At 37.7% G+C, this 27,714-nt stretch overlaps 1 protein-coding gene across 3 annotated transcripts in view; it reads left to right on the top strand.

Annotated features, from left to right (window-relative positions):
• Window positions 1-27,714, top strand: part of C2CD3 (C2 domain containing 3 centriole elongation regulator) — a 135,118-nt gene that overhangs the window by 9,805 nt on the left and 97,599 nt on the right. For all 3 annotated transcript variants that reach the window (XM_057552818.1, XM_007173720.2, XM_057552819.1), the window contains exons 4-7: window positions 2,453-2,676; window positions 3,280-3,527; window positions 20,742-20,874; window positions 21,314-21,442. In XM_057552818.1, coding sequence (XP_057408801.1) covers window positions 2,453-2,676; window positions 3,280-3,527; window positions 20,742-20,874; window positions 21,314-21,442 — 734 coding nt within the window. The remainder of the gene's footprint in view (window positions 1-2,452; window positions 2,677-3,279; window positions 3,528-20,741; window positions 20,875-21,313; window positions 21,443-27,714) is intronic.

The following is a 27,714-nucleotide window of genomic DNA, read 5'->3' as shown; positions in this document are numbered from 1 at the left end:
CCTTGGATGAAACCAGGCAGATAGCCTTGCCTTGTTCTTGTTCTTGAGAGGAAAGCATTTGGTCTTTTCACTATTAAATATGTATTAGATGCAGGTTTTTCATAGATGCCCTTTATCATTGAGAAAGTCGAAGTTTTCTGAGAGATTTGATCATAAATGAGTATTGAATTTTATCAGATTCAACTGTTGCTAGAGGTTAGAGGTGAGAAGAGGGCATGACTACAAAGGGAGTTTTTGGGGGGTGATGGAAGTGTTCCATATCTTAATTATGGTGGTGGTTACATGGATCTAAACATAGATTAAAATTCATAGAAGTGTATATTTACAAAAATGTCCATTTTACTGTATTAAATAATTTTTTTTTTAATGTAGCAGATCAAATGTGATGATAAACAGAAGTTGTCCCTCTACCTCATGTTGGGACGTGGCTGGGGACTTCGCAAACTGGAGCACATACCCTGACTAAAGCCACTAGTCTACTCCAGCTAATTTTTGCCACAATGGGATGGAAACCCAGCATTGCTGGATCTTCTGATTTTTCAAGAGAAGCCAGAAATTCAAATTTTTACATAAAATCTGTTTTCTTAATCACTGTTAAATAATTTTGAAATCTTTTAAAATGCTATATTGACTAGCGTAAGTCTGAAAAATAGACATACTAATATGTTCTCTCCAATATCAGATGTTATAAATGTAGTAGATAATCCCAGAACTCACCATTTTATACTAAAATTACTTCCTTTTAAATTCCCCTACAAGATACTCTGATCCTTTGGGTCAGGTTCCATGTTTTATTCATCTCTTTGCCCCAGGCAGGTAGCACAGAGCCTGGCACTGAACTAGTATCAACAAATATTTGTTAATTGAACAAAGGAGTTAGGCCAGCACCTATATTTTGATTGTAAGGTGGGTGTGGCAGATAACTGGACTTTCCTTTTCTTTCTCACTGGTAGTAAAGGCCTTTGAGTTGTTTTGGGACTAGTTCAAATTTGCTTAGGGAAAAAGCAAAACTCTGGCCAGCCAGCAGGTTATTGTTAAGGCCAGGGACGCAGCCTTTATTCTCAGTGTCTCCTTTGTTTCTAGAATAAAGTGGCAGTCTTTTGGCAAGTGATGAATGGCAAGGGACGATTTTCTGACACTTATATTTGGGCAGCCAGGATTTTATGTGATCCTCTTATAGCAGTGACTGCACAAAGTATTTATCCCACTGCATTCCGGTCATTTGTCTTTGTAGAAAATCTTAATGATGAATAGATTTAAAGGACTTTATGCTACCTGGTTCATGAACAAAATTCTCCTCATCAAGACTCAAGTGTGTTTATTGAGTCTGTGCCTTGGCAGTTTCTCCACATAAATTATTCCATTGACCTTCCCAGGGACTTCTTAAAATATTTAACTGCAATCTTTCATTTTTGTCTTAGGCCATTCATCATTATGTGACTCTCTTTGGCTACTTGAACAATTCCTTCTGCTGTCTATGTCATTGTAACTGAACTTTCAACACTGCTCTTCTTTTCTTTTGGAGTACATTCTTCAATTTCTTCTCTAAAGTTTTGCTTTAGGCTCTGTTTTATTTTTTATTCCTACATTAGGCTTTTCTCCATCAGGCTTTTCAGAGACCTGGAAAGCTTTTTAGTAGAGTGCCTGAATTCAGAGGAGCTGGACGATAAAGGAAACTTCAAGTAATTACTTTTCATCTTAATGTTCCTCCCTCTTCACCCTGCCTCATCCCCAGCATAGAACTAGGGCCTTATTTTTCTCAAATAGCTAGCAATAAGGATGCAACAGGTGCTATATCATTCTTTTATTTTTCAGACCATTAGTCATTATTATGCATACTTGTACACTAAGTGTATTCTTACACTGATTAGTCGACAGAAAAATGAATAAGACAGTTCATGCCTTCAAGGAATTCATAATCTGATCATGATGACAAATAAACTGGAAGTACAAATACCTCCTTTAAGTCTCTGCTTTTTTTTTTAATCTTCAGATTAGGATAATATACTTTCCTGACAGTTATATCATCACTTCAGCTTCTCTATGTGAGGAACATAGCACAGTTTCTGGCCTATTGTGAAGTGTTCAATAAATGGTGTTTATATTAATGGATAGATACAAAGTAAGTAGAAACATGAAAAACGGAGTGACCATAACATGTCTGCCTGGACACAAAGAAGTTTTCACAGAGGAAGTAATGCTGGAGGAAATTTGCACATGAAGGCATAAGGGAATGAAATATAAGGTACATTTAGAAAACTCTAAGTAATTGGTATATCCAGGAGAGAGAGATGGAGGAGGGGAACACAGTGAGAGATGAGGCTTCTGAGGTAGGCAGGAATCTGAACTAGATCCTATAAGGAATGGGGCCATTAATTTCTATTAGAGAGTCTTAAAATTAATCAATGCTATAAAAAAAAAAACCTTCTGATACATTACCTGTCCCTTTCAGGTCTCACTTGCCCTGGAGCCTTTGTCAGAAACTTACGACAGCTACAATCCTCTTCCTACCACTGACATGACAGAAAATGTGCTTTTATCTGAACAAGGATTCAGAAAATATACTGAAGCAGGCAATACTCAGTTTCTGGTTCCATCAAGGCCTCAGAGGATCCCTACCACCAAAATTGATGGAAAAGAGTTAGCAGCCAACAGCAGTAGGTCAACCACTCCAAGGTAATTACTACACCTAAAACCAGTCAGACTGTCTGCTAACTCCCAGTGTACTCATAATTTCCGTCTTTCATTTGTGGTTGTGTAAAAGGTTAAAGGTAGTCATTCATTCAGCAAATAAGTATTAAGTACTCACTATGTTCCTGGTCCAGTACCAGGTGCTAAGCATAGAAATTAATAAGACACAATTCCTACTTTTGAAGATTGCTCACAATCTAGTGAGGAGACCAATATACAGATAAATAAGTATGTCTAAGTCACATAGAGATGCCATGATAGGTGTACATGAAGGGAAGGAGGGAAAATGCAGTGTTTTGTGAAATGGAATGAAGTAAGAGAAACAGATTTTCATTTTAAATAATTATCAGGCGTTTGCTTTGTGTCAGGCTCAGCACTGAGCTCTTTATTTCATTGTCTCACTTTAGCCACAACCATACAATGATAGGTAAAACATCTATTATTTATTTAATTTGGGAAATGAAAAACATATTTACAAAGTCTGAGCTACACTGCTGTACACCACTGATCCACTTTCTTTCTCTGACAAAGTAGAACGTTACCATAATGGATAATACACTGCTGAAGTTCTCCTTTATTTTAAAACAGGGGAAAGGACCACTTGTGCTTTGCAGAGAACTCTGATACAATAAAGGACTCTTTCTTTGGACTACAGCACCATCTTAATTCAGGACAGAGTTTAGAGTCTATGACTCTGAAAGGCAGAGCCCCACAGAAGCAGATGTCCCTTCTCAACAGTTCTGAATTCCAACCTCAAATTAGGACAGTTGCCAAGAGTCACAGTGACTCATGCATTCTTTCTTCAAACAACCCTCCTACCAAGGACCTTCTTTTAGGTATGTATATATTTGTGAACTGAGACTAAGCTATATTTATTGGGATTACTCTGCTTATTAGGCAACCTACAAAGAGAACCAAGACTTCTGTTTGAACTAAATAGCCAAATAAAAGTGAGTAATCTTACTAGAATCCAGAATTTCTAACCATTTAAGGGCAGCTCTATTAAACCACTGAGTTTCTTCTAAATAATTACTGGGCACTTATAATTTTAAGTTTAGGGAAGGAACCATTTAAAGTGAACCTGGGTATGGGAGGAAAGCCTTTATCATAGAAAAATATTAGTCCTGATTTTTTCCGAGATAATTCAAAGCAAATAAGATTTTTGTCTCATCATCAGAATTTACTTATACCGTTGTGCAGAGGCTAGTACTAAACCTGTTTCATATTCTGAAAACTGTTGGTTTCAGTGGGAACATTCAGTGCACAGAAACTGCTGATCTTACGCCTGGGTATTAAATATGACTGACAGCCAAACAAGTAGAGAGGAGTCAGTTTACCTGTGTAAGGGCTTACACTGAAATTTAAAAAGGAAATAGGAACGAGGTTGGATTACCTCATTTTAGGTAGTGGTATTATATGAAAAGCAATTTTGGTACCTTATGTTACACTGTAATGGTCAACCTCTGTGACATCAAGAGCATGACATAAATTTGTCTCCATCCTCACAAGTAAAATTTCTAAAGTAGAATATCTGCAGCGTTAGTAGAAAAGTCTTTTAAATTAAAACTACTTGGACCTCTGTGGGGTCATGATCCATAGACTTAGCAAGTCTTGTCTTATCTGTGGAGCTGGACGGGGGGAATGTGACCATTGTCTGATGTCCATAGTTCATTTCCTCCAGAATGTTTCTTTCCTCAGATTGTGTTACTCTGAACCATTTTATTTTTTATTTAACAAAGTACTGTACTTGGCTATTTGTAGTGGTTTCAAAACCTAATGTTTCTTTTTGTGTGTTTTTAATCTTCAATACTTGGTGCAATAGAAGCTGCAAAGATGTGCCACTTTATCTATGAAATGGAGTTTTGTATACCAATAAATTCTAGTTTAAAGACAAAAAAAAACTACTTGGATACAAAATTTACATTAGTAAGGATTTTTTTTTAATGAAGAAAGACATTGTGTTAATATTTTTTCAACTAAAATGTCTATGACCCCCTAGTTTAAAAAATATACTCTGATTATGGTATGTTAATTTTATTTTATTTGTTTTTTTACTTTTTTTTTTTTTTGGACGCATTGGGTCTTCGTTGCTGCGCATGGGCTTTCTCTAGTCGCGGTGAGCTGGGGCTGCTCTTCATTGTGGTGCGCAGTCTTCTCATTGCAGTGGCTTCTCTTGTTGCGGAGCACGGGCTCTAGGCGCGTGGGCTTCAGTAGTTGTGGCTGGCGTGCTCTAGAGCTCAGGCTTAGTAGTTGTGGCGCACAGGTTTTGTTGCTCCGCGGCATGTGGGATCTTCCCGGACCAGGAGTCAAACCTGTGTCCCCTGTATTGGCAGGCGGATTCTTAACCACTGCACCACCAGAGAAGTTCCTATATTAATTTTAGACTTTAATGCAACCCTAGGCTACATTAACAAGAAAGAAAATTGTCTGACTATACTCAGCACTTGTCATTCCCACACCTGGAGTATTTTGTGTAGACCTGGGCACCAGACTTTGATAAAATATTTGTTCACTCATTAAGCAGTTATTTATTCAGCACTTACTAAATGTCTGGCAGTCTTCTAGGTATTAAGAATATAGCAATTACAATTTTTTTTTATTAATTAATTTATTTATTTAATTTATGGCTGTGTTGGGTCTTCGTTTCTGTGCGAGGGCTTTCTCTAGTTGCGGCAAGCGGGGGCCACTCTTCATCACAGTGCGCGGGCCTCTCACTCTCGCGGCCTCTGTTATTGCGGAGCACAGGCTCCAGACGCGCAGGCTCAGTAATTGTGGCTCACGGGCCCAGTTGCTCCGCGGCATGTGGGATCTTCCCAGACCAGGGCTCGAACCCGTGTCCCCTGCATTGGCAGGCAGATTCTCAACCACTGCACCACCAGGGAAGCCCCAATTTTTTTTTTTAAAGGCACAAAATCCTCCCCTATGGATCTTATATTCTAGATAGGAATACCAATGATAAACTAGATAAATAAGTAAGTATGTAGTGTTAGATAGTGATAATGGCAATGGGAAAAAAATGAAGCAAAGAAGGAGAGAGGATAGAATGCTGTTTTATGTATGTTGGCAAAGGAAGGCTTCTTTCTTTTTTAATTTTTTTAATTTTTATAAATTTATGTTTTTTTTTTCCACACACACACACTGTATTTTATTTTTACAAGAGATAAATAGACTGACACCAAGCATTGTACATGGATGACCACAACAAAAGCAACAATGATTGCAATTACCAAACATGAAACACAGTTATACTATGTCATAATATTGACATTCAGTCCAGTAATCCTCCACTGTAACAGCTCCTTTACTTTGCAGTGAAAATTGATTTGTATATTCTTTTCCTCTGAGTCCTTGTGGGATTTTTTTTTTTTTTAAATTCAGACAGAAAGTCACAAAAATTATACTCATCCTCATCAGTTCACTCAGTCCCATGTAATTAATTTCTTTTTTTTTTCATCTTGATCTTTTGTTAGCACTTTTATGAGTTCATCAGTTTTTCATTAGAGTTCTGAAAATGCTTATTCATTCAGTTCAGCAGTACAGTCAGTTACCAGAAACCTGTACTTGTCAGAGTCTTTTCCATGAATTTCTTGAAGATGAAACCCTTTTATAGGAACATATTTGCAAAATCATCAGAGTACACCCAGAACTGTCTGTAAATGACAAAAGACTTAAAAATGACCATGGTTAAAGATTTGATGAAAGTTCATAATAATGCAGTTGACAAGAAAAGTAGTTATTTCTGAGATATACATTTTAAAGTAATAACTAGGATTATTACTTATAACATTATACCAGAACATATAAGATTTTTAGACGTTTCCTGTAATGTCTGAAACATTTATATTAACATATTTCCATACATATTTCCATACAAATACAAATATAAGATTTTTAGAAATTTCATGTAATGTCTGAAACATTTATATTAACATATTTCCATACATATTTCCATACAAATACAAATATAAGATTTTTAGAAATTTCATGTAATGTCTGAAACATTTATATTAACATATTTCCATACATATTTCCATACAAATACAAATATAAGATTTTTAGAAATTTCATGTAATGTCTGAAACATTTATATTAACATATTTCCATACATATTTCCATACAAATACAAATATAAGATTTTTAGAAATTTCATGTAATGTCTGAAACATTTATATTAACATATTTCCATACATATTTCCATACAAATACAAATATAAGATTTTTAGAAATTTCATGTAATGTCTGAAACATTTATATTAACATATTTCCATACAAATAACCCAATGATAGTTTAGTATTAGTTGTTTTGTTTGTTTTTTTATACTGCAGGTTCTTATTAGGCATCAGTTTTATACACATCAGTGTATACATGTCAATCCCAATCGCCCAATTCAGCACACCACCATCCCCACCTCATCGCAGTTTTCCCCCCTTGGTGTCCATATGTCCATTCTCTACATCTGTGTCTCAACTTCTGCCCTGCAATCTGGCTCATCTGTACCATTTTTCTAGGTTCCACATACATGCATTAATATACGATATTTGTTTTTCTCTTTCTGACTTACTTCACTCTGTATGACAGTCTCTAGATCCATCCACTTCTCAACAAATGGCTCAATTTCGTTCCTTTTTATGGCTGAGTAATATTCCATTGTATATATGTACCACATCTTCTTTAGCCATTCGTCTGTTGATGGGCATTTAGGTTGCTTCCATGACCTGGCTATTGTAAATAGTGCTGCAATGAACATTCGGGTGCATGTGTCTTTTTGAATTACGGTTTTCTCTGGGTATATGCCCAGTAGTGGGATTGCTGGGTCATATGGTAATTCTATTTTTAGTTTTTTAAGGAACCTCCATATTGTTCTCCATAGTGGCTGTATCAATTTACATTCCCACCAACAGTGCAAGAGGGTTCCCTTTTCTCCACACCCTCTCCAGCATTTGTTGTTTGTAGATTTTCTGATGATGCCCATTCTAACAGGAGTGAGGTGATACCTCATTGTAGTTTTGATTTGCATTTCTCTAATAATTAGTGATGTTGAGCATCTTTTCATGTGCTTCGTGGCCGTCTGTATGTCTTCTTTGGAGAAATGTCTATTTAGGTCTTCTGCCCATTTTTGGATTGGGGTGTTTGTTTCTTTGATATTGAGCTGAATGAGCTGTTTATATATTTTGGAGATTAATCCTTTGTCCGTTGATTCATTTGCAAATATTTTCTCCCATTCTGAGGGTTGTCTTTTCGTCTTGTTTATGGTTTCCTTTGCTGTGCAAAAGCTTTGAAGTTTCATTAGGTCCCACTTGTTTATTTCTGTTTTTATTTCCATTACTCTAGGAGGTGGATCGAAAAAGATCTTGCTGTGATTTATGTCAAAGAGTGTTCTTCCTATGTTTTCCTCTAAGAGTTTTATAGTGTCCAGTCTTACATTTAGGTCTCTAATCCATTTTGAGTTTATTTTTGTGTATGGTGTTAGGGAGTATTCTAATTTCATTCTTTTACATGTGGCTGTCCAGTTTTCCCAGCACCACTTATTGAAGAGACTGTCTTTTCTCCATAGTATATCTTTGCCTCCTTTGTCATAGATTAGTTGACCATAGGTGCGTGGGTTAATCTCTGGGCTTTCTATCTTGTTCCATTGATCTATGTTTCTGTTTTTGTGCCAGTACCATATTGTCTTGATGACTGTAGCTTTGTAGTATAGTCTGAAGTCAGGGAGTCTGATTCCTCCAGCTCCATTTTTTTGCCTCAAGACTGCTTTGGCTATTCGGGGTCTTTTGTGTCTCCATACAAATTTTAAGATGATTTGTTCTAGCTCCGTAAAAAATGCCATTGGTAATTTGATAGGGATTGCATTGAATCTGTAGATTGCTTTGGGTAGTATACTCATTTTCACAATGTTGATTCTTCCAATCCAAGAACATGGTATATCTCTCCATCTGTTGGTATCATCTTTAATTTCTTTCATCAGTGTCTTATAGTTTTCTGCATACAGGTCTTTTGTCTCCCTAGGTAGGTTTATTCCTAGATATTTTATTCTTTTTGTTGCAATGGTAAATGGGAGTGTTTCCATAATTTCTCTTTCAGATTTTTCATCATTAGTGTATAGGAATGCAAGAGATTTCTGTGCATTAATTTTGTAACCTGCAACTTTACCATATTCATTAATTAGCTCTAGCAGTTTTCTGGTGGCAGTTTTAGGATTCTCTATGTATAGTATCATGTCATCCGCAAACAGTGACAGTTTTACTTCTTCTTTTCCAATTTGTATTCCTTTTATTTCTTTTTCTTCTCTGATTGCCGTGGCTAGGACTTCCAGAACTATGTTGAATAATAGTGGTGAGAGTGGACATCCTTGTCTCGTTCCTGATCTTAGAGGAAATGCTTTCAGTTTTTCACCATTGAGAATGATGTTTGCTGTGGGTTTGTCATATATGGCCTTTATTATGTTGAGGTAGGTTCCCTCTATGCCCACTTTCTGGAGAGTTTTTATCAGAAATGGGTGTTGAATTTTGTCAAAAGCTTTTTCTGCATCTATTGAGATGATCATATGGTTTTTATTCTTCAATTTGTTAATATGGTGTATCACATTGATTGATTAGCGTATATTGAAGAATCCTTGCATCCCTGGGATAAATCCCACTTGATCGTGGTGTATGATCCTTTTAATGTGTTGTTGGATTCTGTTTGCTAGTATTTTGTTGAGGATTTTTGCATCTATATTCATCAGTGATATTGGTCTGTAATTTTCTTTTTTTGTAGTGTCTTTGTCTGGTTTTGGTATCAGGGTGATGGTGGCCTCATAGAATGAGTTTGGGAGAGTTCCTTCCTCTGCAATTTTTTGGAAGAGTTTGAGAAGGATGGGTGTTAGCTCTTCTCTAAATGTTTGATAGAATTCACCTGTGAAGCCATCTGGTCCTGGACTTTTGTTTGTTGGAAGATTTTTAATCACAGTTTCAATTTCATTACTTGTGATTGGTCTGTTGATATTTTCTGTTTCTTCCTGATTCAGTCTTGGAAGGTTATACCTTTCTAAGAATTTGTCCATTTCTTCCAGGTTGTCCATTTTATTGGCATAAAGTTGCTTGTAGTAGTCTCTTAGGATGTTTTGTATTTCTGCGGTGTCTGTTGTAACTTCTCCTTTTTCATTTCTGATTTTATTGATTTGAGTCCTCTCCCTCTTTTTCTTGATGAGTCTGGCTAATGGCTTATCAATTTTGTTTATCTTCTCAAAGAACCAACTTTTAGTTTTATTGATCTTTGCTATTGTTTTCTTTGTTTCTATTTCATTTATTTCTGCTCTGATCTTTATGATTTCTTTCCTTCTGCTAACTTTGGGTTTTGTTTGTTCTTCTTTCTCTAGTTTCTTTAGGTGTAAGGTTAGATTGTTTACTTGAGATTTTTCTTGTTTCTTTAGGTAGGCTTGTATAGCTATAAACTTCCCTCTTAGAACCGCTTTTGCTGCATCCCATAGGTTTTGGGTCGTCGTGTTTTCATTGTCATTTGTCTCTAGGTATTTTTTGATTTCCTGTTTGATTTCTTCAGTGATCTCTTGGTTATTTAGTAACGTATTGTTTAGCCTCCATGTGTTTGTCTTTTTTACGTTTTTTTCCCTGTAATTCATTTCTAATCTCATAGCGTTGTGGTCAGAAAAGATGCTTGATATGATTTCAATTTTCTTAAATTTACTGAGGCTTGATTTGTGACCCAAGATGTGATCTATCCTGGAGAATGTTCCGTGTGCACTTGAGAAGAACGTGTAATCTGCCGTTTTTGGATGGAATGTCCTATATATATCAATTAAATCTATCTGGTCTATTGTGTCATTTAAAGCTTCTGTTTCCTTATTTATTTTCATTTTGGATGATCTGTCCATTGGCGTAAGTGAGGTGTTAAAGTCCCCCACTATTATTGTGTTACTGTCGATTTCCTCTTTTATAGCTGTTAGCAGTTGCCTTATGTATTGAGGTGCTCCTATGTTGGGTGCATATATATTTATAATTGTTATATCTTCTTCTTGGATTGATCCCTGGATCATTACGTAGTGTCCTTCCTTGTCTCTTGTAACATTCTTTATTTTAAAGTCTATTTTATCTGATATGAGTATAGCTACTCCAGCTTTCTTTTGATTTCCATTTGCATGGAATATCTTTTTCCATCCCCTCACTTTCAGTCTGTATGTGTCCCTAGGTCTGAAGTGGGTCTCTTGTAGACAGCATATATATGGGTCTTGTTTTTGTATCCATTCAGCCAGTCTATGTCTTTTGGTTGGGGCATTTAATCCATTCACGTTTAAGGTAATTATCGATATGTATGTTCCTATGACCATTTTCTTAATTGTTTTGGGTTTGTTTTTGTAGGTCCTTTTCTTCTCTTGTGTTTCCCACTTAGAGAAGTTCCTTTAGCATTTGTTGTAGAGCTGGTTTGGTGGTGCTGAATTCTCTTAGCTTTTGCTTGTCTGTAAAGCTTTTGATTTCTCCATCAAATCTAAATGAGATCCTTGCTGGGTAGAGTAATCTTGGTTGTAGGTTCTTCCCTTTCATCACTTTAAGTATATCATGCCACTCCCTTCTGGCTTGCAGAGTTTCTGCTGAGAAATCAGCTGTTAACCTTATGGGGGTTCCCTTGTATGTTATTTGTCGTTTTTCCCTTGCTGCTTTCAGTAATTTTTCTTTGTCTTTAATTTTTGCCACTTTGATTACTATGTGTCTCGGCGTGTTTCTCCTTGGGTTTATTCTGTATGGGACTCTCTGCGCTTCCTGGACTTGGGTGGCTATTTCCTTTCCCATGTTAGGGAAGTTTTCGACTATAATCTCTTCAAATATTTTCTCTGGTCCTTTCTCTCTCTCTTCTCCTTCTGGGACCCCTATAATGCGAATGTTGTTGCGTTTAATGTTGTCCCAGAGGTCTCTTAGGCTGTCTTCATTTCTTTTCATTCTTTTTTCTTTAGTCTGTTCCGCAGCAGTGAATTCCACCATTCTGTCTTCCAGGTCACTTATCCGTTCTTCTGCCTCAGTTATTCTGCTATTGATTCCTTCTAGTGTAGTTTTCATTTCAGTTATTGTATTGGTCATCTCTGTTTGTTTGTTCTTTAATTCTTCTAGGTCTTTGTTAATCATTTCTTGCATCTTCTCAATCTTTGCCTCCATTCTTATTCCGAGGTCCTGGATCATCTTCACTATCATTATTCTGAATTCTTTTTCTGGAAGGTTGCCTATCTCCACTTCATTTAGTTGTTTTTCTGGGTTTTTTTCTTGTTCCTTCATCTGGTACATAGCCCTCTGCCTTTTCATCTTCTCTGTCTTTCTGTAACTGTGGTTTTTGGTCCACAGGCTGCAGGATTGTAGTTTTTCTTACTTCTGTTGTCTGCCCTCTGGTGGTTGAGGCTAAGAGGGTTGATGGGAGGCTCTGGTGGTGGGTAGAGCTGACTGTTGCTGTGGCGGTCAGAGCTCAGTAAAACCTTAATCCACTTGACTGTTGATGGGTGGGGCTGGGTTCCCTCCCTGTTGGTTGTTTTGCCTGAGGCAACCCAACACTGGAGCCTACCCGTGCTCTTTGGTGGGATTAATGGCAGACTCTGGGAGGGCTCACGCCAAGGAGAACTTCCCATGACCTCTGCTGCCAGTGTCCTTATCCCCACGGTGAAACAGAGCCACCACTTGTCTCTGCAGGAGACCCCCCAACACCAGCAGGTACGTCTGGTTCAGTCTCCCCCAGGGTCACTGCTCCTTCCCCTGGGTCCCGATGCACACATTACTTTGTGTGTGCCCTCCAAGAGTGGGGTCTCTGTTTCCCCCAGTCCTGTCACAGTCCTGCAATCAATTCCCACTAGACTTCAAAGTCTGATTCTCTAGGAATTCCTCCTCCCGTTGCCGGACCCCCAGGTTGGGAAGCCTGACATGGGGCTCAGAACCTTCACTCCAGTGGGTGGACTTCTGTGGTATAAGTGTTCGCCAGTCTGTGAGTCACCCACCCAGCAGTTATGGGATTTGATTTTACTCTGATTGCGCCCCTCCTACCGTCTCACTGTGGCTTCTCCTCTGTCCTTGGACGTGGGGTATCCTCCTTGGTGAAGTCCAGGGTCTTCCTGTCAATGATTGTCCAGCAGCCAGTTGTGATTCTGGTGCTCTCGCAAGAGGGAGTGAGAGCACGTCCTTCTACTCCGCCATCTTGGTTAATCTCCTTTTTTTTTTTTTTAACAAATTTTTTTTTTAATTTTTATTTATTTGTTTATTTATTTATGGCTTGTGTTGGGTCTTCGTTTCTGTGCGAGGGCTCTCTCTAGTTGCGGCAAGTGGGGGCCACTCTTCATCGCGGTGCGCGGGCCTCTCACTATCGTGGCCTCTCTTGTTGCGGAGCACAGGCTCCAGATGCGCAGGCTCAGTAATTGTGGCTCACGGGCCTAGTTGCTCCGCGGCATGTGGGATCTTCCCAGACCAGGGCTCGAACCCGTGTCCCCTGCATTGGCAGGCAGACTCTCAACCACTGTGCCACCAGGGAAGCCCTATGTATTTTATTTTTTATTTTTTTGCTTTTGACTTAAGTTAGAGTTCTTTTTTTTTTTTTAACATCTTTATTGGATATAATTGCTTTACAATGGTGTGTTAGTTTCTGCTTTATAACAAAGTGAATCAGTTATACATATACATATGTCCCCATATCTCTTCCCTCTTGTGTCTCCCTCCCTCCCACCCTCCCTATCCCACCCCTCTAGGTGGTCACAAAGCACTGAGCTGATCTCCCTGTGCTATGCGGCTGCTTCCGTTTTTACGTTTGGTATTGTATATATGTCCATGCCACTCTCTCACTTTCCCAGCTTACCCTTCCCCCTCCCCGTATCCTCAAGTCCATTCTCTAGTAGGTCTGTGTCTTTATTCCCATCTTGCCCCTAGGTTCTTCATGACCATTTTTTTTTTAGATTCCATATATATGTGTTAGCATACAGTATTTGATTTTCTCTTTCTGACTTACTTCACTCTGTATGACAGACTCTAGGTCCATCCACCTCACTACAAATAACTCAATTTTGTTTCTTTTTATGGCTGAGTGATATTCCATTGTGTATATGTGCCACATCTTCTTTATCCATTCATCTGTCGATGGACACTTAGGTTGCTTCCATGTCCTGGCTATTGTAAATAGAGCTGCAATGAACATTTTGGAACATGACTCTTTTTGAATTATGGTTTTCTCAGGGTATATGCCCAGTAGTGGGATTGCTGGGTCGTATGGTAGTTCTATTTGTAGTTTTTTAAGGAACCTCCATACTGTTCTCCATAGTGGCTGTATCAATTTACATTCCCACCAACAGTGCAAGAGGATTCCCTTTTCTCCACACCCTCTCCAGCATTTATTGTTTGTAGATTTTTTTGATGATGGCCATTCTGACTGGTGTGAGATGATATCTCATTGTAGTTTTGATTTGCATTTCTCTAATGATTAATGATGTTGAGCATTCTTTCATGTGTTTGTTGGCAATCTGTATATCTTCTTTGGAGAAATGTCTATTTAGGTCTTCTGCCCATTTTTGGATTGGGTTGTTTGTTTTTTTGATAATGAGCTGCATGAGCTGCTTGTAAATCTTGGAGATTAATCCTTTGTCAGTTGCTTCATTTGCAAATATTTTCTCCCATTCTGAGTGTTGTCTTTTCATCTTGTTTATGGTTTTCTTTGCTGTGCAAAAGCTTTTAGGTTTCGTTAGGTCCCATTTGTTTATTTTTGTTTTTATTTCCATTTCTCTAGGAGGTGGGTCAAAAATGATCTTGCTGTGATTTATGTCATAGAGTGTTCTGCCTATGTTTTCCTCTATGAGTTTGATAGTGTCTGGCCTTACATTTAGGTCTTTAATCCATTTTGAGTTTATTTTTGTCTGTGGTGTTAGGGAGTATTCTAATTTCATTCTTTTGCATGTAGCTGTCCAGTTTTCCCAGCACCACTTATTGAAGAGGCTGTCATTTCTCCACTGTATATTCTTGCCTCCTTTATCAAAGATAAGGTGACCATATGTGCGTGGGTTTATCTCTGGGCTTTCTATCCTGTTCCATTGATCTATATTTCTGTTTTTGTGCCAGTACCATACTGTCTTGATTACTGTAGCTTTGTAGTATAGTCTGAAGTCAGGAAGCCTGATTCCTCCAGCTCCGTTTTTCTTTCTCAAGATTGCTGTGGCTATTCGGGGTCTTTTGTGTTTCCATACAAATGGTGAAATTTTTTGTTTTAGTTCTGTGAAAAATGCCAGTGGTAGTTTGATAGGGATTGCATTGAATCTGTAGATTGCTTTGGGTAGTATAGTCATTTTCACAATGTTGATTCTTCCAATCCAAGAACATGGTATATCTTTCCATCTATTTGTATCATCTTTAATTTCTTTCATCAGTGTCCTATAATTTTCTGCATACAGGTCTTTTGTCTCCTCAGATGGGTTTATTCCTAGATATTTTATTCTTTTTGTTGCAATGGTAAATGGGAGTTTTTTATTTTTTTTTTATTTTGTTGTTGTTGTTTTTGCTGCATTGGGTCTTTGTTGCTGTGTGCGGGCTTTCTCTAGTTGCGGCGAGTGGGGGACTACTCTTCGTTGCAGTGCGTGGGCTTCTCATTGCAGGGGCTTCCCTTGTTTCAGAGCACAGGCTCTAGGTGCACAGGCTTCAGTAGTTGTGGCACATGGGCTCAGTAGTTGTGCCTCACGGGATCTAGAGCACAGGCTCAGTAGTTGCAGCGAATGGGCTTAGTTGCCCTGTGGTATATGGGATCTTCCCAGACCAGGGCTCGATCCCGTGTCCCCTGCATTGGCAGGCAGATTCTTAACCACTGTGCCACCAGGGAAGTCTTAAAGGAAGTCTTCTTTAAGAAGTTAACATTAAAGATCTATAGAAGATGAGTTTCTTCTAAGGAGAGTACCTAGACTGGGGAAGGGACCACCAAGAGATATTTAGCCTCAAGAAAACAGCTACCATTTACTTACCATTCATTATGTGCTACCTACTATGCCAAGTGCCTTATACACAAAAACTTACAAAAACCAAGTGAGGTTGGGATTGTTATCCCCATTTTAAAATGAAGACACAGGCTCACAGTTAGGGAGCTTCTGCCCTATCAAACGGGATAGCTGCTTCTCAGCTCCAGTTCATCATTATCTTAAACTGTACAGCAAAGTCCTTTGCTTCATCCTACTGTAGGTTCCTTGTTTACCTAGGCCTGCTTTTTTTAAAAATCAAGACTATGCTGGCCAGCTGTTCAAGCCAAATAAAATATGCCAGGTGCAACCCATGGGCTGCCAATGTGCAAATCTCTTCCATAAGAGGTACTAGGATCATTGGGTTTAAAGATAAAACAAGACAGATTGTGACTCAGTCTGGGTTAATATTTCTACCTTGCAAAAGTGGGAAGGGATAGCTTCAAGAGATAGTGAATTCTGTATTACTGGGAACGGTCAAGTATGGGCTGGATAACCTTGTCATGGGACTCTTACAGATGGGATTAAATCATCAAGTAGACAGATATGATCTTTAAAGATCCCTTCCAACCACAAGACCGTGGAGCACTAAGATTAAGTGGGTCATTTTAGTAAGTAGGTCTAAAGCTAGTCATGGAGGTTTATAACAAATACATAAACCTAATTATCTTCCTTGTCTTTATTATACTGACATCATACCAGTAAGGGGGGTACAGAGCTGAATTAGTCATCAAGCTAGTATTTATGAAACACTAACTACACACCCTGCTTATAAGAGTTGGCGGTTTTTTTGTTTTTAACTTTTTATTTTATATTGGAGTATAGCCGATTAACAGTGTTGTGATAGTTTCAGGTGCACAGCAAAGGAACTCAGCCATACATATACATGTATCCATTCTCCCCCAGACTCCCCTCCCATCCAGGCTGCCACATAACATTGAGCAGAGTTCCCTGTGCTATACAGTAGGTCCTTGTTGGTTATCCATTTTAAATATAGCAGTGTGTACATCTCAATCCCAAACTCCCTAACTCTCCCTTCTCCCTATCCTTCCCCCCCTGGTAACCATAAGTTTGTTAAGTGTTGGGGTTTAGAATAGATAGCAAGGAGTAGGAAAAAAACCCAGAAGCTGTATACCTCCCTGTTTAGCAGGGGCTGTGCCCATGGCATGTAGGAAATAAACAAGGGAAACATTTGTCATGAACTCAACTAAGTGCCCTTCCCTTGTGTTAAAAAAATAATTATTGAGTTGAGGTGCAGGAAGATGCCATGACATCTCTTTTAGTGTGGAACCAGCTTCCTCTTAAGAAGGGGAGTTAAGGTGTTGTTGTTGCCATGCCTTAGACTTTAGAGAAACTATTCTAAGAATGGCTGTTTCAAGGAAGAAACCACTTGGAGGCCAATGAATAGACCACCCTTGCTCAGATTTGTCCGACTTGTTGTCTTCAATGTTTATTTCTTTTTTTAAAACCTGCTATTGTAAAGTATCTTAAGTACCTATTCCTATTCAAATGTTAATGACTAATTAAGTCACTCTTAAAATATTACTATTCCCAGGGAAATTTTATTTAGCAGGGATGAAAACTTTAAGCTGAATTCAATTCAGCAGATATCTTTTGAGTGCCTATTTTGTGTCAGCCATTGTTTTGAGTATTGGGATTACAGTGATAAATAAGATAGTCCCTGACTTAATGAATGTATTGTAGTAAAGGAAACAGACTCTAAAGCAGATAGAGTACAATTTTGTATGATATATGCAACAGTGGAAGTATTTATTGAAACATTTAATCAAATTCCTGATATATACTAGGCACCGAGCATACAAAGACCAACAAAAGCCAATCTCTCCTCTCAAAGTTGTTTGGGTGAGATAGACAGTTTTAATACTGCATGGTAATTCTTTGATGGAATCAGATACGCAGAACTTTGAGAGCACAAAGGAAGTATTGTGTTTAAGGAATTAAAAATAGTTGTGTGTGGTTAGATTATAAAGTACCAAGTACCAAATATCTCTAGAGACATTTTGGGTATCAGTGGAAAAACTATTTTTCTACATGGCCCTGAAATCAAATGAAGTTTATTATTGACACTGCTTGTCATTAACTACTTTATTCATAAAGCATTTATTGAGTGTGCCCACCTCATTAAAGAACTTTAAACCATATCAAATTAAGCCAAGTATTAACTAGAAACTGAAAGGAGGAGGGCTTCCTGTCACATAGCAAGCTTCTTTAACCAAATTTCCAATGCTAGCAGACCATGTTTTCCTCACCCTTTCTCAGTGAATAAACAAGACAGCCATTTTCTGACTGAATCCCAAAGAGATTTTTTTTTAAATAAGTAAAAACAAAACTACATACTTATATAGCCATTATTTACATAGAAAAAGTTAATGCATATTATTAAGTGAAAAAGCAGTTATAAAACAGTATACATAGTTGGGTCATTTGTAGAGATGTGGATGGACCTAGAGACTGTCATACAGAGTGAGGTAAGTCAGAAAGAGAAAAACAAATATCGTATATTAATGCATATACGTGGAATCTAGAAAAATGGTACAGATGAACTGGTTTGCAAGGCAGAAGTAGAGACACAGATGTAGAGAACAAACGTATGGACACCAAGGGGGGAAAGTGGGGTTGGTGGTGTGATGAATTGGGAGATTGGGATTGACATGTATACACTAATATGTATAAAATAGATAACTAATAAGAACCTGCTGTATAAAAAAAAATAAAATTAAATTTAAAAAAACTGTATACATAATATACCATTTTTGCAAAAGAAAAAATTTATATATATATACACACACACATACATATACAGGTGTATGTATGCATAGATTAAAAACTATCCGGGGGACTTCCCTGGTGGCACAGTGGTTAAGAATCTGCCTGCCAATGCAGGGGACACAGGTCCGAGCCCTGGTCCAGGAAGATCCCACATGCCGCGGAGCAGCTAAGCCTGTTCGCCACAACCACTGAGCCTGCGCTCTAGAGCCTGCGAGCCACAGCTACTGAAGCCTGCACACCTAGAGCCTGTGTTCCACACAGAGAAGCCACCACAATGAGAAGCCCGTGCACCACAACGAAGAGTAGCCCCCACTCGCTGCAACTAGAGAAAGCCCGTGCACAGCAACGAAGACCCAATGTGGCCACACACACAAAAAAAATCCGGAGTATATCAAAATGTTAATCAGCATTTGTGGATAGTGGCATAAATGGAAATATTAGTTTTCTATTGCTGTATAACAAGTAACCACAAACTTAATGGCTTAAAAGAATACCCATTTATTAGTCACAGTTCTGTGGATCTGAAGTTCAGCAAGGTATGGTTCGGTTTTCTGCTTAGGGTATCATAGGCTACAATCAAGGTGTCAGCCAAGCTAAATTCTCATCTGGAAGCTCTGAGGGAAAATTCACTTCCAAGTTCATTCTTGTTGACAGAATCCAGTTCTTTGCAGTAGTAGGACTGCGGTCCCATTTCCTTGCTGGCAGTCAGCCAGGGTCCACTCTCAGCTCCTAAAGGCCATAAGGCCACATGCATTTCTTGCCACGTGGTCCTCTCCATCTTCAAGACAACAATGAAACATTACATCCTTCTCATGCTTTAAATCTCTGAGTTCATATCCTGCAAACAGCCAGAAAAAACTCTGCTTTATAAAGGTTTGGGACCACCAAGATAATCTCCCAGTCTTGAGGTAGACTGATTTGGAACCATAATTACATCTGTAAAATCCCTTTATGGCAATACCTAGATGACTGAATCACTGGGAGAAGGTATTTGTATACCAGTGGCTGGAAATTTGGGGGGAACTATCTTAGAATTCTGCCTACATCGCTTTTTGGCCTTTTGGCTAAGATCAAGGATAGAATTCTGCCTACCGCAGATGGTGATCTTTATTTTCTTTTACTTATACTTTGACATAACACATTGAACATATGATATTTCAGGGTTTTTTGGGTTTGGGGTTTTGAGTTTTTAAGCTATATTTTGAACTCTTTATGCTAACAAATGTTGAACATTTATGGATCTGTTTGGCTTATTTTTTTCTTGGCCTGACTGCCATATCTTCTTTATTTTTAGAAGCTATAAAACTCTAGACCAAGACAGACAGGCATTTGGTATCTAGTCTTACCTACCTCCTAAGCAACTGTGGAACCTCAAGAAAATAATTATTCTTCCCAGTGTTCCTTGAAATAATACCACTGGTCCTAAGCTTTTAAAAAGAAGTCTAAGAAAAAGTGGGGTCATATATGTATAGTGGTTAAATCATAGGATGTAGAGTCATCCTGGTTATACTGCATGCATAACTTGGGCACGTTACCTATCCTCTGTGCCTCAGCTTTGTCATCTGGAAAGTGAAGGAAATGATAGTACCTATTTCAGAGGATTGTTGGGAAGATTAAATGAGTTCCTATACATAACATACTTAAGAGTAGTGCCCGGGAAATGGTAAGGGTTCAATAAATGTTATCCTCTGTAATTGTTGTTGTTGTTGCTTAGGGATGAGAGAAATTTTACCTATCAGAGAGTTTAAAGACTTTATCCTGACTTTTCTGTTAACCTGATGTATGATCTTAGACAAGTCATAGAAATGTTTTGGTATTCTTTTCTTCATCCATAGAAGTACACATTTGGACTAGATTATCACTATGACTCCTAACAGTTTAGCTGATATAGTTGTTAGTGTTCCTCAAATAATAATGACATTAAAACTGTTACAAATAAGAGAATTCAGTAAGATAGCTGGATACAAAAATAATATATTATGTAGATATTACTAAATTTATTATGTGCAAACACCAGTTGGAAGAGTCAATGCATGTATATAATGGCTCCAGTAAGGCGGTCAGTCTCTAAATAATGGAGACTTCATTCACTGCTGTAATGCCAACATCTAAAACGGTCCACGTGATAGAAGCTCAGTAAACATTTGTTGTAAGGTGAATGTCCTCAAGGGATTCTCAAGCTAGTGGGGAAGGCAGACAAGTAAGCAATTATAGTACACTATGGTAAGTCCTGTGAGAGAAGGAAAGGTACTAAATATTTCAAGTATTTCTGTTGGATTTTAGATTTTCTGTGTTCTGTTTTGCCCTCTTCAGCTCTGTTAGAACAAGGCAATAAACTGCGTAATGCCATGGTGATTTCTGCAATGAAATCAAGCCCAGATACTAGCATGTTGTTGGAAGAAGTTCATCCTTCTATGAAGGAAGATTTTCTTGGAGCATCAACACAGTAAGTTACCGGATAAACATGAACCCCAATAGTTAATTTCTTGATAGTTGTTAACACGTGTTTTTTGTCAAGATATGGACTGAATAATCTTGGAAATGTTCAGCAAGTAATTCTTAATGTGGTGGAAAAGAAGCCTAAACTAGGAGTTAAGATACCCAAAATCTAGACCTAGCACTGACGCTTGCTAAATATGTAAGTGGCTAAATTCTTAACTCCTTCTGAACCAGCATGCTTATATAAAAAATGGGTATATTCTCTCCTCCCTCTCTTACATAAATGAAATGAGATTCTAATATAAGAAAGGGCTTTGTAAATTGTGAAGTTTTATATATATTTAAGGTGAAGGCTGAACTATGTTAAATATTCCGTGTTCAATTAATTCTGATTTAGATTTTTCCCATATGTTAGCCACTGAAAAAGTATTTTTTTCATTCCTTAGAATCAAAGCCTTGTCTAGGAATCAATTTAAAGACCACATTGAAAATCACCTCCTCCCTCCAACTGAGAATACATTTTGGAAACATGACACAAAAGCTGATACCAGAGCCATACAGCTGCTATTGGGCAGGTAAGAGCTCTTAACTAGCTTTCTTTCCTTTTAAATTATTCCTCCAATTCATTGTGTACATTGTTAACAGATTTATCTTCTTAAAGCAAGACTTCCTTAGAATAACCAAGTCATTCCCTTGGTTATTCACTACCTACTAAATAAAAATACAATCTTTAGCCTTTTAGTCTTAGCTTCACTTACAGAATGGTCTCCAATCTACCTTTCCATTCTTATTTTTCATGTCTCTCCCCAACACCAAGGTTAGCTAGCAGGTTATAATGAAAAGAACATGGATTTTAACCAGACACAAGTTGAAATTTGAGGTCTGTCTCTTACTACCTTTGTGGCCTGAACAATTAGGCAGGAAAAAATATATATAAGGGTTCCAAATTGGAAAGGAAGAAGTAAAACTATCTTTATTCACAGATGACATGATCTAGTATGTAAAAAAATCCTAAAGAATCCTCTAAGAAACTATTAGAACTAATAAATAAATTCAGACAGATTGCAGGATACATGTTCATTATATAAAAGTCAATTGTACTTCTATATACTTGCAATGAACAATCAAAAAATAAAATTAAGGGAATTCCCTGGTGGTCCAGTGGTTAGGACTCTGCTTTCACTGCTGGGGCCCAGGTTCGATCCCTGGTCTTGATCCCTGGTCAAGGAACTAAGATCCTGCGAGCCACGCAGCGTGGCCAGAAAAACAATAATAAATAAATAAATAAATAAAATTAAGAAAATATTCCATTTATAATAGCATTGATAAGAATAAAATACTTAGGAATAAATTTAACTAAAGGAGTGTAAAACAACTCTGAAAACTACAAAACATTGTTGGAGGAAACTAAAGAAGATCTAAATAAATGGAAAAAAACCCATGTTCATGATTCAGTGCAATCCCTGTCAGAATCATGGCTGGCTTCTTTGTAGAAATTGAAAAGCTGATTATAAAATTACTGTGAAATTACAGGGACCCAGAATAACCAAAAGAATCTTGAAAAAGAAAAAATAGGATTCACACTTTGCTATTTTAAAACTTACTATAAAGTGAGAGTAATCAAGTTAGTTTGGTACTGGCATAAGGATAGACATATAAATAAATGGAATAGAATTGATAGTCTAGAAATAAACCCATGTGTTTATGGTCAGCTGATTTTCAACAAGAGTGTCAAGACCATTAAATGGGGAAAGAATTGTCTTTTCAACAAATGGTACAGGGACAGCTGGCTAGCCACATGCAAAAAATGAAATTGGACCCTTACCTCAAACCATATAAAAAAATTAACTCATTATGGATCAGATAGCTAAATGGAAGAACTAAAACTATAAAATCCTTAGAAAACACAGAGGTAAATCTTTATAACCTTGGATTTGGGAAAGGATTCTTAGATATGCATCAAAACCACAACCGGGCTTCCCTGGTGGTGCAGTGGTTGAGAATCTGCCTGCCAGTGCAGGGAACGCGGGTTCGAGCCCTGGTCTGGGAAGATCCCACATGCCACGGAGCGACTAGGCCCATGTGCCACAGTTACTGAGCCTGCGCGTCTGGAGCCTGTGCTCCTCAACAAGAGAGGCCGCGACAGTGAGAGGCCCGCGCACCGCGATGAAGAGTGGCCCCCACTTGCCACAACTAGATAAAGCCCTCGCATAGAAACGAAGACCCAACACAGCCATAAATAAATAAATAAAAATTTAAAAAAAAAAAGTTTAAAAAAAAAAAACCACAACCAACAACAATAAAAAATAGATAAGTAGATAAATTAGATTTAATCAAAATTTAAAATGTGCTTCAAAGGATACTATTAAGAAAGTGAAAAGATCACAGAATGGAAGAAAATATTTACAAATCATATATCTGATAAAAGATTTATATCTAGACTATATAAGGAACCCAACAACTTAATAATTATGGCACAAATAGCCCAATTTAAAAGATGGGCAAAGTAACTACATAGAGATTTCTCCAAAGAAGATAGTCAAATGGCTAATATGCACATAAAAGATGTCAACACCATTAGTTATCAGGAAAATGCAAATCAAAACTATAAAAAACTTCATACCCACTAGGATGGTTAGAATCAAAAAGTCAGATTAAGTGTTGGTGAGGATGTGGAAAATTTGGAACCCTCATACACTGTTAATAGCAGTGTAAAATGATGCAGCCACTTTGGAAGATAGTCTGTCAGTTCCTCAAATTGCTACACATCAAGTTACCATATGACCCAGCAATTCAACTCCCTAAGTATATACCCAAGGAAAATGAACATATAAGTCCACACAAAAACATGTACATGAATTTCCATAGTCATAATAGTCAAAAATGTCCATCAGCTGATTAGTGGATTTTTTTAAAGTGGTATATCCACACAATGGTGTATTATTTGGCCATAAAAAGGAATAAAGTACAGGTAACATGCTGCAGCATGGATGAACCTTGAAAACATCATGCTAAATGAAAGAAGCCAGTCACAAAAGAGTACATATTTTATGATTACATTTATATGAAATGTACAAAATAGGCCAATCTCTAGAGACAGAAAGATTAGTGGTTCCTTAGGGCTGCGTGTGATGGATGGGGGGTAAGTGATGATAGGTCTTGAATACAGAGTTTCTTTTTGAGGTGACATAAGTGTTCTGAAATTGACTGTGGTGATGATTGTTCATATTTGTAAACATACTGAGAAGTATTGAATTGCTCGCCTTAAATGGGTGAATTGTATGTTATGTGAATTATGTCTAAATAAAGCTGTTTAAAAAAAAAATAAGAATCAAGAATCCAGCACAGTGAATGAAAAAAAACTACACCAAGATATACAATCATGAATTTTCAAAATAGTATAAATAGACAATCTTAAAAATGTCCAAAAAGAAGGAAAAAAGGTCATGTATACAATATCAGGAATTGGAATAACATCACATTCCAGAGAGTTGACCAAAATGGAGACATAGGAGGCTTCTGAGCTCGCCTTCTCCCACAGATGCACCAAATGTACAGCTGCACACAGAGCAGTTCCCTCTGAAAGAGATCGAGAACGTAACTGACCAACTCCTACACATCAGAGGAATGGGAAAATATCATCAAACGAGTAGGAAAGTCTGAGAAACACTCTCACCATAAACCCCACCCCCAACACGCACCATACAATCAAAAGGGAATCCCCAACTCCTAGCTTCTCCTTGAGGAGCAAAGGACTTGAACCCCACATCTAGCATTCCCAACTTTTAAGATGCCTACCAGAGAGATGAGCTCCCAAAACATAATGGGTGCAGGAGCACCCTCACCCTCACAGCTGTACACCTGGACCCAGCACAGAGGAAGCAGGCAAAAACACCCATCTCCCAGTTTCTCCCTGGAAGGTGCTGCTAGTGAGGGTCCAGCTTCTAATCAGCCTACATCTAGGTGTTGGCTGTGATCCTCCCCTTTGGGACACTAATGGGTCTTAACACACCCTCCACTACTGGGAGCCACTAAGAACAAAGAAGAAGGCTTAGAAAGTCACAAAAGCATATGAGGCAACTAAGATCTTGGGCTGGGCTGATCAATGAGGTTCATCTCTTACACAAGACCATTCTATCAAGACTGAGACGGGTGACGGTTTTATCTAATAAGCAGAAACCAACACAGAAAGGCAAGGAAAATAAAGAAACAGAGGAATATGTTCCAAACAAAAGGACAGGATAAACATCCAGAAACAGATCTTAATGAAGCAGAGATAAGTAATTAACCTGATAGAGTGTTAAAAATAATGTTCATAAAGGTGTGCTTACTGAGGTCAGGAGAACAATGCATGAACCAAGTGAGAATTTCAACAAAGAGATAGAAAAATTTTTTAAATACCAAACAAATCACAGAGCTGAAGAATACAATAACTGAAATGAAATATTCAGGAGGGGTTCAACAGCAGACTAGATCAATGGGAAGAAAGGATCAGCAGACTCAAAGACAGGGCAGTGGAATGCAATCAAAGGAGCAAAAAGGAAAAATTTTTAAATGAAGCAGTTAGATAGCTTAAGGGATGTTGGGGAACCAACAAACAGACCAATATACACATTATAAAGGCCCCAGAAGAAGAAGAGATAGAGAAAGGGGCAAAAAGCTTATTCAAAGAAATAATGGGGACTTCCCTGGTGGTCCAGTGGCTAAGATTCCATGCTCCCAATGCAGGGGGCCCGGGTTCGATCCCTGGTCAGGGAACTAGATCCCACATGCCACAACTAAGAGTTCGCAGGCTGCAACTAAGAGTTCACATGCTGCAACTAAAGATCCTGCATGCCGCAGTGAAGGTCCCACATGCCACAACAAAGAAGATACCACATGCCACAGCTAAGACCCAGCACAGCCAAAAAAATAAATAAATATTTTTTTTAAAAAAGAAATATTCAAAGAAATAATGGCTGAAAACTTCCCTAACCTGGGAAACAGACATTCAGATCCAGGAAGCCCAGAGAGTTTCAAGTAAGACAACTCAAAGGAGACCCACACCAAGAAATGTTATAATTAAATTATCAAGTTACAAGGAAAGCATCTTAAAAACAGCAAGAGAAAAACAACTTGTTATGGACAAGGGAACCTCCATAAGATTATCAGCAGATTTTTTCAGCAGAAATCTTGCATGCTAAAGGGGAGTGCGATGTTATATTCAAAGTGCTGAAAAAAAAGAACAGCCAAACAAAAATACTCTACCTGCCAAAGCTGTCCTTCAGAACTGAAGGAGAGAGAGAGTATTTTCCAAGCAAAAACTGAAGGAGTTCATCACCATTAGACCAACCTTCCATGAAATATTAAAGGGAGTTCTTCACACTGAAGCCAGAGGACACTAATTAGTAACAAGAAAACATGAAACTATAAAACTCACTGATAAAGTTAAGTATACAGTTAAATTCAGAATACTCTATTACTCTAATGATGGTAGATAAATCACTTACAAATCTAGTATGAAGGTTAAAAGACAAAAGTTATAAAAATAAATATGACTACAATAAGTTGTTAATGGACATGCAATGTAAAAAGATGCAAATTGTGACATCAAATACTTAAAATATGGGGGGGAGGAGCTTTGATATGTGTTCAACGTTAAGGTATCACCTTAAAATAGACTGTTAAAAATGTAAGATGTTTTATGTAAGCCTCATGGTAACCACAGGGCAAAAGCCTATAGTGGATACACAAAGGAGAAAGAGAAAGGAAGCAAAACATACCACTACAGAAAGTCATCAAATCCTAAAGGAAGAGAGCAAGAAAGGAACAAAAGAATTACAAATCAACCAGGAAGCAATTGCCAAAATGGTAGTAATAAGTTCACTCCTATCATTAATCACTTTAAATGTAGATGGACTCAATTCTCCAATCATAAGATAGAGAATAGCTGAATGGATTAAAAAACAAGACACAACTATCTGCTGCCTACAGGAGACTCACTTCAGCTTTAAGGACACACACATGGGCTCAAAGTGAATGGATATGAAAGATGTTTCATGCAAGTGGAAACCAAAAGAGAGTGGGGGGGGGTACCTATTCTTATATCAGAAAAAAATAGACTTTAAGCCAAAGACTATAACAAGATCAAGAAGGTCATTATATAATTATAGTTGGTCAATTTATCACAAGGATACAACACCTGTAAATATTTAGGTACCCACCCTAGGAGTACTTAAATATATAAAACAAATCTTAGTAGATCTGTAAGGTGAAATAAACAGCAATACAGAGGACTTCAGTACCCCACTTTTAACAATGAACAGATCATCAAAACAAAATCAGTAAGGAAACATCGGACTCAAATGACACATTAGGTCAGATGTCCGTAACAGACATATACAGAACATTCCATCTAACAGCAGCAGGATACATACACTTCTCAAGCACACATGGAACATTCTCCAGGAGAGATTATATGTTAGGCCACAAAAGAAGTCAGTAAATTTAAGAAGATTGAAATATAAAGCATCTTTTCTGATTACAATGGTATAAAACTAAAAGTCAATAACCAAAACTAGAAAATTGACAAATATGTACAGATTAAACAACAGGCTCCTTAGCAACCAATGTGTCAAAGAAGAAATCAAATAAGAAATGTAAAAATATCATTTAAGACAAGGGAAAATGGAAACACAACATACCAAAACCTATGGAATGCAACAAAAGCATATCTAAGAGGGAATTTTATAGCAGTAAACATGTACATTAAGTGTAAACCTGAATCACTTTGCTGTACACCCAAAAGTAACACAACCTTGTTAATCAACTATGGTCCAATATAAAATAAAAATTAAAAAAAAAGAAA

The sequence above is a fragment of the Balaenoptera acutorostrata genome, chromosome 9 (genome assembly GCF_949987535.1).
Source record: "Balaenoptera acutorostrata chromosome 9, mBalAcu1.1, whole genome shotgun sequence".
NCBI classification, from domain to species: domain Eukaryota; kingdom Metazoa; phylum Chordata; class Mammalia; order Artiodactyla; family Balaenopteridae; genus Balaenoptera; species Balaenoptera acutorostrata.
This window is presented reverse-complemented; position numbering and strand designations above follow the sequence as displayed.